This window comes from Balaenoptera borealis, assembly GCF_965194805.1.
Source record: "Balaenoptera borealis genome assembly, chromosome: 4".
Taxonomy (NCBI): Eukaryota; Metazoa; Chordata; class Mammalia; order Artiodactyla; family Balaenopteridae; genus Balaenoptera; species Balaenoptera borealis.
Genome location: NC_138861.1, coordinates 62,342,114 through 62,356,661, shown reverse-complemented (window position 1 = coordinate 62,356,661; position 14,548 = coordinate 62,342,114). Strand labels below are relative to the sequence as shown.

Here is a 14,548-nt window from a genome sequence, read left to right as displayed (position 1 = left end):
GCAAAGAAAAAGAGGTAGGGTTTAAGTACTTGCCTAGTGACTGAGGAATGATATGATAGCCTGGACCTACTTAGCAGGTGATGCTGCAGGTCTAAGAACGATGGCAAGAAGGCTAGGAGGCCATAATAGTATCCCAGTCAATCAAGATTGATTACAGTTACATTGTGACAGGTCCCATATAGAAAACCTAAAACTGTTTTCATAGGAAAGGGCAGGAGAATCTAAGACCTGAGTGGAATGTGGAAGATTGATTTTTTTCAGTTAGCTCTATGTGATGCATATCGCTTGTGTATGAGTAACTTTCCCGTCATCACATGGGTGGTCATCCCAAGTAAGCTATCTCTGTTATAATCAGTCTACTTGTTCTGCTTTATCCCTTCATAATTTCTAGTTTCTTGGTATGCTAGTACTCTGATCACTGAGGTTGTTAGAAAGCTGCTCAGAAACTAAGGAAGGTTAAGAAATTCTAAGAGTAAATATTTACAGCAGAGGGCAAGCCGTATACTTCGGAGTAATTATAGCAAGACCTTACTTTGGAAGAAAGAATACAGGCTAATATAAAAGGAACCTGAAATGTACATCCCTGGATTCACAGAGTTGGTGATGTTACCTGGTAAAGACAAAAAAGTGTCCCCAAATCGCTGAGCTAAACAAAGTATCTTTTTACCAATTGTACCTCCACATGGCAGCCCTTTGAAATCCATTTCTTTGGAATCAAGTTTGGCTAAAGGAATTTTTTTCCACTGTGTGTGTTCTCAAGTTGGCCCTGCATAAAATCCAGGCTGGGTATCCCTTGGAGAATCAACTAATGATTCATAAGAAAAGAATGTCAAACTTTATCATTGGAATTCAATCCAGATGAATTCATTGGGTGATCGTCAACCTGATTTGAAAGCCTTAAAGTCTGTTCTTATTTTCATTATCTTTTCATTATCTTTTATCTTTTTTTTTTTTTTTAAACTTTTTTTTTTTTTTAATTTATTTATTATTTATTTTTGGCTGTGTTGGGTCTTCGTTTCCGTGCGAGGGCTTTCTCCAATTGCGGAGAGCGGGGGCCACTCTTCATCGCGATGCGCGGGCCTCTCACTATCGCGGCCTCTCTTGCTGCGGAGCACAGGCTCCAGATGCGCAGGCTCAGTAGTTGTGGCTTACGGGCCCAGTTGCTCCGCGGCATGTGGGATCCTCCCAGACCAGGGCTCGAACCCATGTCCCCTGCATTGGCAGGCAGATTTTCAACCACTGCGCCACCAGGGAAGCCCATCTTTTATCTTTTATAACCAATAAAAGAATGGTTATTCTTCACCATTCTGTGTAACGTTGACAGGTTTTTTGTTAATACTTTATTATTGGTCACATTTTATTGTGTAAGCCCAGAAATGGTTTTTATACTTCAGTCATTAGTTCTTCCTTGATCAAATATTATTGAGGTACTTGAAAAAGAGAACCTGTGTGAATCAGTATTTGATGAGCCCACCTTTATGAGAGGGATCTTTAAGCCTTGATCCAGAGAAGAGCCTTCCTTGAACTCTGTTGCCAGGTGTGACTGCTATGTTTTGTGACCTCCGTTGAACAATATACCTTTCGTATTGCTTCATGTTTCTTCTTTCATTAGAGCTATTTCTATAGTTGCTTCTCTTTATTGGACTGTAAACTTCAGGAGAGTAGGGTCTGTCTGTTCTCTGCAGTGCCCACTCTCAGGCCTTGAACATTGGAGGCACCCATTAAATTTGAAGAGAATTAAATGGAGCTGAGAGTAGGATTAAATGGGTGATGAGAAAATTTCTGTCTCAAACAGCATTTTAAAATATGTTTTCGTATCAAAATGTGCCTTATTTATCTCCTAGTGGGAGTTAAAGCATTCCTAGGCATATAGGCATATTCAAAACTCTAAGAGAGTGTATAGTATAGAAACTTATTTAATTCTATTTAACATGGTATTCCTCAAATTTATTTGACAAATAAACTTTTTTGAAGGGTCTGGACTTCAGTAGACAGAAATCACCTCAAATTAATTTAAGCCCTAAATGGAATTTTCTGGCTTATATAACTAGTAAGAATTCTTGATGAGTTCACAGAGTGGAGAAGCTGCAGGACCTCAGGGCCTGGGGCTGGGGACTCAGCAGTCTCTCTTTTCATCCATTTTTCTCTCCTGATTTTGTGTGTTTCATTTTGGGTGTTGACCTCATTCTCTCCTAGTGTGGACAGTACTGTGAAAGGCCCTTTCAAAAAAGAGGGGAACAACCTCAGGTGAAAGGGAAATATTGGTTTTTACACATCTGAGTATGAATTTTCCAAAATGTTTTGGTCCCTGTGTGAATGGTAACACTATTACCAATCACTGTTTACTAAGATAGGCCATATCTAGGCCTTTTGTCCACTTAGATGGCCTGGCTAGTGGTGGGGTGCCCAGAACCTACTACTTTAAAAGAAGCATTAGAAAAGCTTATCGTGAAGAGCAGAAATAATAACCATCATTCATTCATTCAACAAATATTTATTCAGCTTTTCTCCTAGGCATTAGGGATACAGCACTGAACAAAAGAAATGGATATTCCTACTATTAGGGAGCTTACATTCTAGTGGGGAGTCTAGTGGGGAGATAATAAAGAAGATAAGTAAAACATGCAACATGTTTGACTATAATAAATACAAAGAACTAAAAAATGAGGCAGGAAGGAGGAGTAAGAAGAATCTGTGGGGAGAGGGAGGTTGAAATTGTAACTAATGTGGCCAGGGAAATTCTTACTGATGAGAAAGTGACTTAAGTAAAGATCTGAAGGAAATGAGGGAGGAAGCCCTGCAGACATTCCATTCAGAGGCAACAGCAGGTGTAAAGGCCCTGAGGTAAGAGTGTGCCTGCCGAGTTTTAGGGAGGACTTGGAGGCTAGAGTGGGGGGTCAGGAGAAGACTGGGAAAAGACAGTAGGGAAAGGAGGTCAGGGAACTGACGGGGAGCCAGATGATGCTGGGGTTGCAGCTTGTCATAAAGACATTGTCTTGCCTCCCAGTGAAATGCGGCCAACAGAGGGTTTTATCTGACTCCTGATTTGATTGCTCTGGCTGCTTTGGAGAACAGACTGGGGGGCAAGGGCGGAAGCAGATAATCCAGCCAGGAGACCAGTGCCATAACCCAGGAGAGAGATGCTCGTAATGTGGACCAGGGTGGTGGCAGTGAAGATGGTGAGAAATGGTTGGATTCTGGATATACGTTGAATATAAATCCAACAGGATTTGCTGATAAGATGGACATGGGCTGTGAGAGGAGGAGGTGTGGGGATGACAGCAAAGTTTGGGCCTGAGCAGTGGAAGAATGGAGCTGCCATTAACCAGAGGAGGAAGACTCCAGGAAGAGCTAGTTTGAGGGGACTCTTAGGGGGCTCAGTTTTGGATTTGTGCACTTTGCAATGCTTATTAGACATCCAAGTAGAGATGTTACAGGACTGGAGTTCAGGGAAGAGGTCCTGGCGGAAGATATACATTTGTGACTCATCAGTATGTAGATGGTATTTAAAGGCATGGGACTTGATTGAGATCACCCAGGGAGTGTGTGTAGAAAGAAAAGAGCCATCAAAGGACTAAGTTCTGGGGCGCCTATGGCGCCACCCATTTCTATTTTAGAATAGCTATTAGTTTGTCCGAGAACACTAGTATTCCACAAACACAGTTTGAGGTATGCTGATCTAAAGGAACATATCTTTATAACTACTTCTCTTCAGAGCACATAGAATACAGTTCCTTTAGCTGTAAAAATATACTTCTAATTTTCCAAGATGGTACAGTCATCTCAGTTAAGGTACCATAGTGCTAGTAAAGCGTTTTGTGGAAGAAAATAGTTGACTGTGGAATATTCTCTGTGTGTTGTGGGTCAGGTAGTTGCTTAGTGATAGCAGATCCAGACATAGTTAGTATGTTCTAGAATGAGCCTCTAAAACCTCTCTAACTTTCCTGGGCATTTGATGGTCTTGTGGTCTGATTTTTAGTGCTACAGAGTTCATTCCTGCCATTCAAAATATTTATTACAGCTGAATTATGTGCAAAGTAAGTGTTTAGTACCACGGGGGATAAACTGTCCTAACCCTCAAGAAGCTCAGGGGAAAGACTTCACCTTTGGCAAACGTGTGATTCAGAAATGAGTGCTTCTGGAATTCCCAAGGAGGAGCGCTGAGGTAGTAGAAAGGCTTGTTCTGAGTTCTGAAGGTTTAGAAAAGGTAGAAATGAGGAAAGGACAGTTTTTGATCCTAAGTATGGGAGTCTAAGTACATAAAACAGAAGGAGATTATGATCAGATTGCTTGCCTAACTAGAGCAAAGAGTGCTGGAGAGAATTGGATTATTATAGAGCTTCTTGCACTGTGTTGGTAATGGGAGCTCTCTCTGGAAAGAGGTGGAAGAAGATTACTCTTGCAGTGATAGTTTGTTATGCGTTTGGGTCACTTGACTGTACCCCACACTCTACTCTGTGTTACAGAGAACAATTCATTACTGTAACTTTCTTAGGCTATAATAACAATTCTGGCAATTTGATGTTTTTAGACCATTCCTGTGGCTGCTCTTTTCATATCTGTAGAATGTAAACAGATTTTTTTGAAATATTAGTATTTTTTGAAGGATTAATGGTGTAAACTTTGGAAAAGTCTTTTACTGCTAGAAGTAGTCATGTTTCTGACATCTAAAAATATATATCTTGCCTTTGCTTTTTTTTTTCTTTTTGGTTTCCACTAAATTATTAACCCCAACTTCCTTTTTTTTTTTTTTTTGGACTCCCAGCTTTCTTCTTGTATGAAGTACCAAATGAAAGAATCTCATAAAAATGCTACTGAGGGTGATAGTTTGGGGGAATTAATTTTCATGGCACTTATTTTCCCTAATTAAGAACTCTTTAAATGGAAATTGAAAATTAAATGTTAATATAATTTTTCATTACTGGGGAAAATTGGGCCATGTCTCCCACTTCCATATCAGCAATAATCCATGGCAAAAAAAGTTCCCTGTTAACTTTTGACTTGAGGGGAGAGACATTCATATTGATGATAAGTGTATCCCAGAAGTCTGTGTCTTTCATAAGGTCCTGCAAAATTCTTATCTCCATCCTTTCATGATTGTTGAGATGTTCTCCTTGAGCTTTTGGGAGATGTTTCCCACTCACTGAAGGGTGCTTGAACAATCCTATTCTAAGTGGGAGCTGGAGAGGAGGGGAAAGGAACGAATAACAGCTACAAGATAACTTTTCAAAGTGACTGTTAAGCAACATTTACTCTCCAAGAAAACCACTTTACCCCTTTACCTTTCTCCTCAAGCTCCCATGTACATCCCTCCTCCTCCTCCCCCTCACTGTCAGATCACTCATATTTCACTGCAAAAATGTAAGTCCTCAAAAGCCCTCATCTTCACCCCACAAACTTCTCATGTTACCCCCATCTGTACCCTGCCTTCCCTAGCTGGGATTGATGAGCTCTCTGTGTTCCACCTGAAGTTAATCCCTCTACCTGTGCTGTGGACATCGTCTCTTCTCAGTAGTTCATGGTCGCTCGAGCTGCTTCTGCATTTATCCCCTCTCTCCTATAGCAATAATCTGTCTCTACTAGATCATCCTCATGCACACTCCGAAGTGTTATCATATTTCCCATTTAAAAAAATCCCCTGTTTTATGCCTTCCTTCACCTTCCTCCTTAATTCTTGGCTTTTCTTGGCGGCAACATTTCTCAAAATAATTCTCTCCACTCCCTGTCTCTGCTTCTTCACCTCTCATTCTTTACTGGGTAGCCTGGTGTCCACTGTAACAGCTCTTGTCAGGATCACCCAGCCCTTCCACCTTGCCACATTCATTGGTTCCTTCTTAGTTCTCATCTTATGTGAACTTCCAGCAGGCTTTGACTCAGCAGCTGATACCCTTTCCTTATTGAGCCCTTTCTTCACCCGACAGTTGATGAAGTCCTGGTTCTCTCCCTACCTCACTGGCTGCTCTTTTTCAATGTCTTCTGCTGATATCCCCTCCCGTTCCCATAAAAGGTAGAGTAGCCCGGGGTTTAGATCTTCTCCCTCTTCTCTACACTCACACCCGAGATTGTGTCATCCTATCCCATGGTCTTAAATACTGCTTACTTGGTGGTATCTCCTGAATTTACGTCTTTCTACTCCACATTTCCACTTGGACTTTTAGTAGGTAAGTTCCATCTAAGACATCCAAAACTTCTTTCTGTGGCCTTCATTTCCTTTACCACCTGGTCCCCCCTAACCTCTGCAACTTCATTTGCTGCCATTTTCTCTCCTTTGCTCCTTCAGCTCCCACCACACTTACCTACTTACTGTTCCCCTAACTGCCGAGCTCTTGCCTGTCTCAGAGGCTTTGCGCTTGCTGTTCTCTTTGCCTACAATGTTCTTTGCCCAGATCTTTGCTTGGCTTGTCCCCTCACTCCATTGTCAAATGTATCTCTTCAGAGGCCTTCCCTGACCTCCCTGCCTAAAGCAGTACCCTCTTACGTGTTTTATTTTTCCTTCTCAGCACTTATCACTACTTTAAATCATATTTTACTTCTCCCCTGCTGAAATATGAGCTCAAGGAGGACATGTAATTAGTTGACGCATCCCTTATCCCTAAGGCTTAGATCAGCTCCTGGCTCATAGGAGACTCTTCAACTCATGTTTATTGAGTGAATAAGTAAATGAATTGATATATATGTAAATATTGTTAAAACAATGTAAACCATGTGACTGTCCCCTCATGTAAACCATGTGACTATACTCTCAATACTTTTGAATTCAAAGTACAGAGAAATGTTTATTATGATAGAATGGTTAAACATAATAGAAGAATAGCTAGCTAGGGCTTGCCTGTTGCGTGTAGACTCATATAAAGGAAATTCTTTGAGTTCCCTTCTCTGGAAATAAGTTGTGTTTTCTTGGCTCTTCCCATGCAGCTGAAGAATAAGTTCATGAAAAAACTGCCACGTGATGCCGAAGCCTCCAACGTGCTTGTTGGCGAGGTCAACTTCTTAGATTCTCCCTTCATTGCCTTTGTTCGGCTGCAGCAGGCCGTCATGCTGGGTGCCCTGACTGAGGTCCCTGTGCCCACAAGGTAAGCTGCTCCCTGACCCGCGGGGGTCCACAGTGTGGTGATAGGGACACCTATCACCTATCCTCTCCCTCAGGCTAGAGAACCAAGAGGATGACGGTACATCCAAAGCAAGCATATTGGAATGGTTTAACCCGAAATAATGGTTCAGTCTGATTTTCATGCTGTCAGATGACTTGGCACTTGTACAGTAGTAATAATAATAATAACAATTATAATAATTCATTGGGCTACAGAACAGTTTCTTATGGATTAGTCTATTTAATCCTCATAATGATTTTTTAAAGTATAAACTATAAGTATGTGGATTTTATAGATGAAGAAACTGAGTTTGAAAGTTTAAGTAACTTCTCTAAGATCATAGAGATGGTGAATGATTCAAAGGTCAGAGTTGCTTTCATTTGCTCTGTTTTATTAGAAAATTGGTAGTGGGTACATATGTACATACATATGCACATTATATATATAGACATGTCTATATGTAGATATATAGACGTGTCTATATGTATATTATATATATATACACATATGTAAAAATCATTTGCACACTTTACTGTTATGTGTTATGACTCATAAAATTTTAAGAGGAAGCATATTACTGTTACTACAATCATGTACTCATTACCCTGCACAATACTTTAGAAGTCATCCTCTTTTATTTCCTTCTGTAACTGAGCCCAGTAGAGGAGTTAGGAAGCTTGACTTCCGAAGTGCAATAGGTGAATAGAAGTTAATGCTTCACTTAAACTTCTGCTTAAGAAGAGTTTAAAGAGAAGTTTATAATCTTCAGGTTGACATTAGAAAATTATCATATAAATAGGACCTTTTTTTGGGGGGGTGCCTTTTGTGGGTCCCAGGGGACTTTTCTTTAGGTTTCCCACGTGAGCAGGAAGAGCTGTGAATGCTCAGTGACCTCAGAGGATCTGAGTGTGATCAACCAACAAGACAAGGGGGTCAAGGTTTGTTCTGAGCCAACTTAGGAGGCAAATTAGGAGAACATTTCCTTATGGCCTCCCAATTTATAGATTACAGGCCATTCTTATCATACAGGCATTTTTACTCCATTTTTATATTTCTTAGACACTTAAAATAGGAATAATACTTGTCATATTACAATATAGGAATAATATAAGCAGTCATTGGACAAATAGCAGAGGAAAGGAGATGATTATATTCAATTAATGGGATTATCATGATTTGTGTTTTCTGTAACTTAGCTTTTTGCTTGAAAACATTCCAGCAGAGCCTTGCAGTTCTATCTGAGCAATCACCTGGCGAACAGCTAGCTGACTCAGATCGTGGCCCAAGTCCAGCTTGTGTGTCCCTATGGTTTTATTTTTGTCTCTTTGGACTAACTTTACTGGAGCTTGAAAGAAAAAAACGTGTGCCCAGAAGTGTTAAATTTCTCTTGCTTTTTCATTTTTCATTATTATTTTTCTCTAGAAGCTACAAATAAAAAATATTTTAAAAGGCTTTTTGTTTAACAATAATACAAGTTCATTGAGTAGCAAGTCATGACTATTTTTGTGTTCCTCTAATCTTCTGCTCCTGTCTGGTTCATTTTCTTCTGGAAATGGTACCACTGGAGGGTGGTACTAGTCTAGAGGTACAACCCGGCATGATTTGAATAGAAAAAAGGAGCCCAGGCAATTCAAGGGAATGTAATTCAATAATGTCGTAAAGCTGTTTCAGGGTAATAATCTGAATAATATATCCTAGCAGGTTAACATTTTTCCAGGAAATAGTCTTATCCATTTTGCTGTCCTCCGAACCAGGGCAAGCTGTAATCACTGAGTAGGGAGTCTCATTAGCTTTTTTGTGTATGAGTAATATGGGGCCATTTACAATGGCTGCATCCTGTGAAATCCAATAAAGGAAATCCCACAAGGAGTGTGGTAGTCATTGTGAAGGACGCCTCTGCACTCAGCCATGTGCTTTAACACGCATGCCACCCTGTTGTCCTGCAGGGAGACCCGAGAAGTCTGTGTCTGTGCACATCCTGTAACAACGGTCATTTTTCCTTCTGAAGGTGGAGGAATGTTAGGCTCTTCTGCTTATTATTATTATTATTACTGTTTATCATAAACAGCATTACTACCGTGCATCTTTTAGGAAATGTGGCGGTAGCTGCTCCTTTTGTGTAGAGTTCACAAGTTTCTCTATCTGCCCTGCTCTTGGCTTGATCTATTTCAGCTTTCTGCTTGCAGCTGGACTCCTCCCAACTGGGCGGATGTTCTCCACGTAGGGGCCCTTCTTGCCATCCATGTGAAAGCAAATAAACTCTGTCCTTTGATCTCTGGTGACTTGGTAGGATATGTTTATGATTTTCTTAGCATCTTGCAGACGCTTTGCTTGCTATCATCTTACATCTGTCCATAGAGGCTGCCACTCGGTCATATATAGGGGCCACATGGGGATGAACATAATTCCCATTTTATAGTTGAGAGGTGGAGGCACAGGGACAATTCACTACCAGTGCAGACTTCTGACTCCGAGGCCAGGCTTTTAGGGAAAATATAAGGAGATATCCAGAATGGATTGGAATAAAATACTTGAGCGTTTTCCCGTGAAGAATAATCAAAGTTCCTGATCAGTTTGTCCTTTTCTGACCTTGATTTTCACATCTAAGGCAAATAGTTATTCAGGGAGCTCTAGCCCTCTAAAAAATTAGAATGCTTATTACCCCTTTATATCACTGTAAGTTAATATATATTTTATGTTATAAATAACGATCTGCCTAAAAGCAGTTGTTCGTGCCTAATTGTCGAAACTGTAAAAAATTGTATTAGAGGAATTGGGATGGAGGTCCTGCTAGTTCAGTTCTGTCTTGTGTAACAACCTTCCAGTTGCTCACTGTAATATGGTTGGTTACGGTGGGCTTGTGGTCCTCATGAATTTATTGTGGAAGGTACAGTTTAGCCACATTTTTCCAAAGCCACTAAATATGAGTACTGGGTTATTTGATTCACTGTTGTTTTGAAAGAAGGGAGTAAAGGACTGGTACATACTGAGTTTATTTTAGAAATAGCTGTGATATGTCAGGAAGGATGGGGGTGCACATCCTCTCTGAAAAGATTGAGTGGTTTAGGAAGGCTGGCTCTTTTTCTGATATTATGCTCTGTTTCTGCCTATAATTATTTTGTGAATGTGAGTATAGTCCAGTGGTTCTGGACACAGATCATCTGGTACTGATTTTTGTTGTGGAGAATGCTAGAGACACCCTCCCCAGGCACAATTAGTTGTGTGGAAAAGCGAGCGCATAAGAGTAGAAGGGCCGCATGAAGATTCTCGAGACAACCAGGCACTGTTAAAAATTCTAACTATGACTTGTTTCTAGTTATGAGTGAATAAAAACAACTCAGCAACATAAATTATTTCCCCCAAGCCATCAACAGGGGGTGTGCCCTTTCAGCCACACAAATGTGATGTTTACTCTAATTTGTTAATAAAGAAAAAAAGCTTCTGGTTAAAAATAACATCTGTCCGTTGACAAAAAACAGCTTGAGTCATGAAAGAAGTTTTCAGTACATTATAAAAGCTGAGTTTGGCAAGAGGTACTTCTATCATAAAAGTTGTAACAGCTTTTGCTTCTTTGAGGGTTAAAGGGAGAGAACATGTTTCAGGCAGAGGGAACTCCAACTTGGTGAGTTGTGTTCTGTGTTGTTAGTTTTCCCAGATCTCTCATCCCCATTTCAACAGTGCAGTTCAAATTAGAGGCTTTTTAAGGGTCTGCTTTCCTACAGATGAAATTCTTGACCTGAGGTGATGTTTCCTGCTACTTGTCGATGTCCAGATTTCCTCTCTATATCATTTTAAGGAGATGGATTTACTGAATGGTTCCTGCCTGGAGTAATGTGAAAATTTTAACTGATATGTAATATTTTATTTCTATTTGGCACTTGATGGTTTCCATTAAAGAATATATATATATATATATATATATATATATATATATATATATATATATATATAATTTTTTTAAAATAAAAATCACATTACCCAGGAAAGGGGAATTGTACCTTTGTATCTAGGTTAGTAAAACACTATAGCTCTCATATGCTGGGTTTATTGCTATAATAAATGTTATGGTCACCACTGGTCTATTACACTTTATAATACTGTATGTAGTGGTATATAAATTAGGTCCAGCTTCAAAAGAAGAAAAGTTCTAGTTAGAAGAACTAAAATCCAACTCCAATAATGACTTCCTTCATACTTGAACAGACTTTCGCGCCTGCTGATTGCTTTTGCTATTTCTTCTACTGTGATAACACTTGAAAGCGAGTGTACCGCTCCACTCCAGAACTGGTTTCTAAGCAAATAAATACTGAATGGTTTTATGGTTATTCTGGTATAAAATATGGGTATTCAGACTTCCAGATTTACCTTCTTACATTCTCAATTTGGTTTTTTTTTCTTCACTCTGTGGATTGAATTTTATGATGAAAAAAGGGAACTACCTCTTCAGGGGCATTTGGGAACAGACCCTAATACCTTGAAGAGTGCTCACTATCAGTCCTTTCTTATTTAAAGTGAGGTATATGAATAAATTAGTAAAAAATAAAATTTCACTAAGAAAAGTCCTAAGCTATTCCTGGTCCCATAAAATCTTACCGAAGGTTTCTTGTCTTCAGCTAAGTATCCACAACATCTTTCCCCAGAGTGACCTATGGAAGTCATAGTTGGATAGCTTTTCTCTGTGAAGTCACAACTCTGGTATATAGGTTGGGCAGGTATTATTAAGCAGAACCGTGTGCTGAAAAAAACAGGAGGTAAGAAGTCCTATCTATCTACTCTGTCATTTATTAGGGACAGTCTTTGGGCTCATCCATAACTTCCTTGAACCTAGGTTTCTTCACCATTAAATGGAAATAAGATACCTGTCCTTATTGCAGAGGCTAGTAGGAGTTTAAATGATGTGTGAATGTGAAATGCTTTGCAGGCTTTAAAAAGCTGTGCAAACATAGGATATGATCATTTTTATTGTCCTCATTATCTCCATGTTAGGTAAGACATGATCATAAATAAGCAAGGAAGGGATTTATCTAGTGTTGCCTTTTGTCTATGTTTTTAAATTCATTTACTTACCGGGTTTCCTACTCCCCAGTTGAGACATGCATCTTTGCCCTTATGATCAGTGAGGGCTTCCTTCCAACATGATAAGGGGTGAACTTAAGTGGAGATAAGCTCATTATTGCAAGTTTCAGGACCTGCTTACTGTGGAACAGTGCTTTGTGCATTATCCAGAAAACAAGTTTGGAAAAGAAACTTGTTGACGCCCACGAAAGAATTTTAACTGTGCATGGTGCTTTATTTTGAATTTCTCTCATATTTTTCTTTCTTTACTTTGGCTGTCAGCATGTGGCTTACTTGTAGAAGACTTGGTTTTTGCTGACTCCCAGCCACTTCTGAGTAGAAATATTTCTTAAAAATATGGAGAGGATCATTTGTCATCACCCATATTGGGTAAAGAAAAGTCAGAGAAATCTGAAGATGTACTAAGTCTTTCTCGTTACTGTGCTTAATGGGTTTTCTCCAAAGATTCTGAGAGTCAGAAGAAAGGGAGAGAGAAGAAAGTTTAGAAAAGAAAGATTGAATGACTCATAAAGTGAACCTTTCCTTCTGTGTGAAGAAGCTTCTCAGGTTTCCATGCTAAATTCTCCCTTGCTTCCAAATAAATGAAAAACAGTTTGTGTTTCACAACAGTGTGAAAGAGTATCTTTCATATTAGCAAGAATATTACCTTTGTTTTAAAGATGAATTCTAGACCTAACCGTTTTATGAATTAGGGTAGATGTGTCTCAGTGTTATGTGTACTGAGTTTGATGAAATGTGTGTTATAGCCTTTGCTTCTTTCCTCTTCCATTAGGTTCTTGTTCATTCTCTTAGGTCCTAAGGGGAAAGCCAAGTCCTACCATGAGATTGGCAGAGCCATTGCCACCTTGATGTCTGACGAGGTAGGGAATCGGGAAGATGGTGATCTGTGAATGTCCTACTTGTGTTTTCATCCTGTGAGTTGGCTGTCACAATTTATTCAGTTAGAATTATGTAGTTACCAACCTTCTTAAAACATGAGGAACAGTCGTTCATGCAAATGAGCTGACATCTGCATTTGATAGTTTTCAAAAAATAAATTTTATGTTAGAATAAGTCATATTTTCCTTTCTTCCTCTAAACTGAGGTATGTTAAATATTATTGAAAAGGTTCAAGACACTGTATTAACTTAATCTCTTAAAATGTTTAATATATTAATTCTGGAAACTCAAGTGTCCCATATACTGTATTGTTTCAGAAATGATGGGTTCTGTAAAATAATGCATAATAAAATGGATAATGCATTTTTTCCCTTAGGTATCAGCAAGTACCTGTTTTTGTGGTTTTCTTATCTTGTGGGAAGGAATGATATATATACTAAAATGCATTAGCAACTGTTACTGCAGAGCATCTAGTACGTTGGAATTATGACCATACTCTCCTAATAGCTTGAATGTCATTACACACATTGTAGACATGACGAAACTCCAAACTGGTCTCATAGGAGGAGAAATACTATGAGAATATAGGATCACTAATTTCTGCTTTTGAGTCTTTGTAGCTTACTATTTTCCCGAATGTTTTGTTTTTGCTTCATTGCTTGATATGTTAGCTTCTCCATGTGTTAAGAGGAGAATAGAGCATTTAGCTATGGCAGTTCTATTTGGTGATTACCAGATGGTTACTTAATCTGGGAGCACTGATGAATAGCAATGCTGTTTTTTTCCCCTTGAGGCAACTAAGCATCTCAGTGGGTTCTTTCATTTATTTTTGCATATTTATGATTTCTTTAAAAAAATGATTCCTCCTAAGATGTATCAATTAGAAATGCTTTAGGCTGCAAATGACAGAAAATTTGACTTATTGTGACTTAAACAATTTAGGGTTTATTTTGTTCACATATGAGGAAATTTGGAGGTAGGTGGTTGCTGGAGTTGGTTTAATTTAACTGCTTAATGATAAATCAAGTGCCAAGGCTCTTGCTTTGTGGTCTTAAGATGGCTACTACCGTCAACTCCAGTCACGTCATCTGTATGCAAGGCAGGAGGAAGGAGGAAGGGAAGTGTTAGCTGTGTCTGTCTCTTTTAACAGGTATTCGAAAGCTACCCCCCACCCCCCTTCTTTTTTAATCTCATGGGTAAGAGTTGCCCATCCTTATCGTCAGGGTAGGCTGGGAAAGTGACCGACTTTCCGGCCTCTACTAAGGGAAGTAGCAAGAGAAAATAAGGCTGTGGCCAATTGTGTCCACTACAGATGATATGCTGGCACTTTGTATTGCCCTCCCCTCAACCCCACAACCCCCAGACTATTGGTGTTATTTGTTTGATAGCTTTTAAAAATTCTAATTGAGGAGAAGAGACTTTTAGTAGCGATCTTTAAGAATAGGTAAGGGTATCAAATAAGGGCCATCTTCTCTCCTGGAGACTAAAGAATTTGACTTAAC

At 39.3% G+C, this 14,548-nt stretch overlaps 1 protein-coding gene across 9 annotated transcripts in view; it reads left to right on the top strand.

Moving 5' to 3' along the window:
* Positions 1-14,548, top strand: part of SLC4A4 (solute carrier family 4 member 4) — a 429,784-nt gene that overhangs the window by 315,901 nt on the left and 99,335 nt on the right. For all 9 annotated transcript variants that reach the window (XM_082390084.1, XM_082390085.1, XM_082390086.1 and 6 more), the window contains 2 exons: positions 6,916-7,073; positions 12,940-13,027. In XM_082390084.1, the coding sequence (XP_082246210.1) occupies positions 6,916-7,073; positions 12,940-13,027 (246 nt within the window). The remainder of the gene's footprint in view (positions 1-6,915; positions 7,074-12,939; positions 13,028-14,548) is intronic.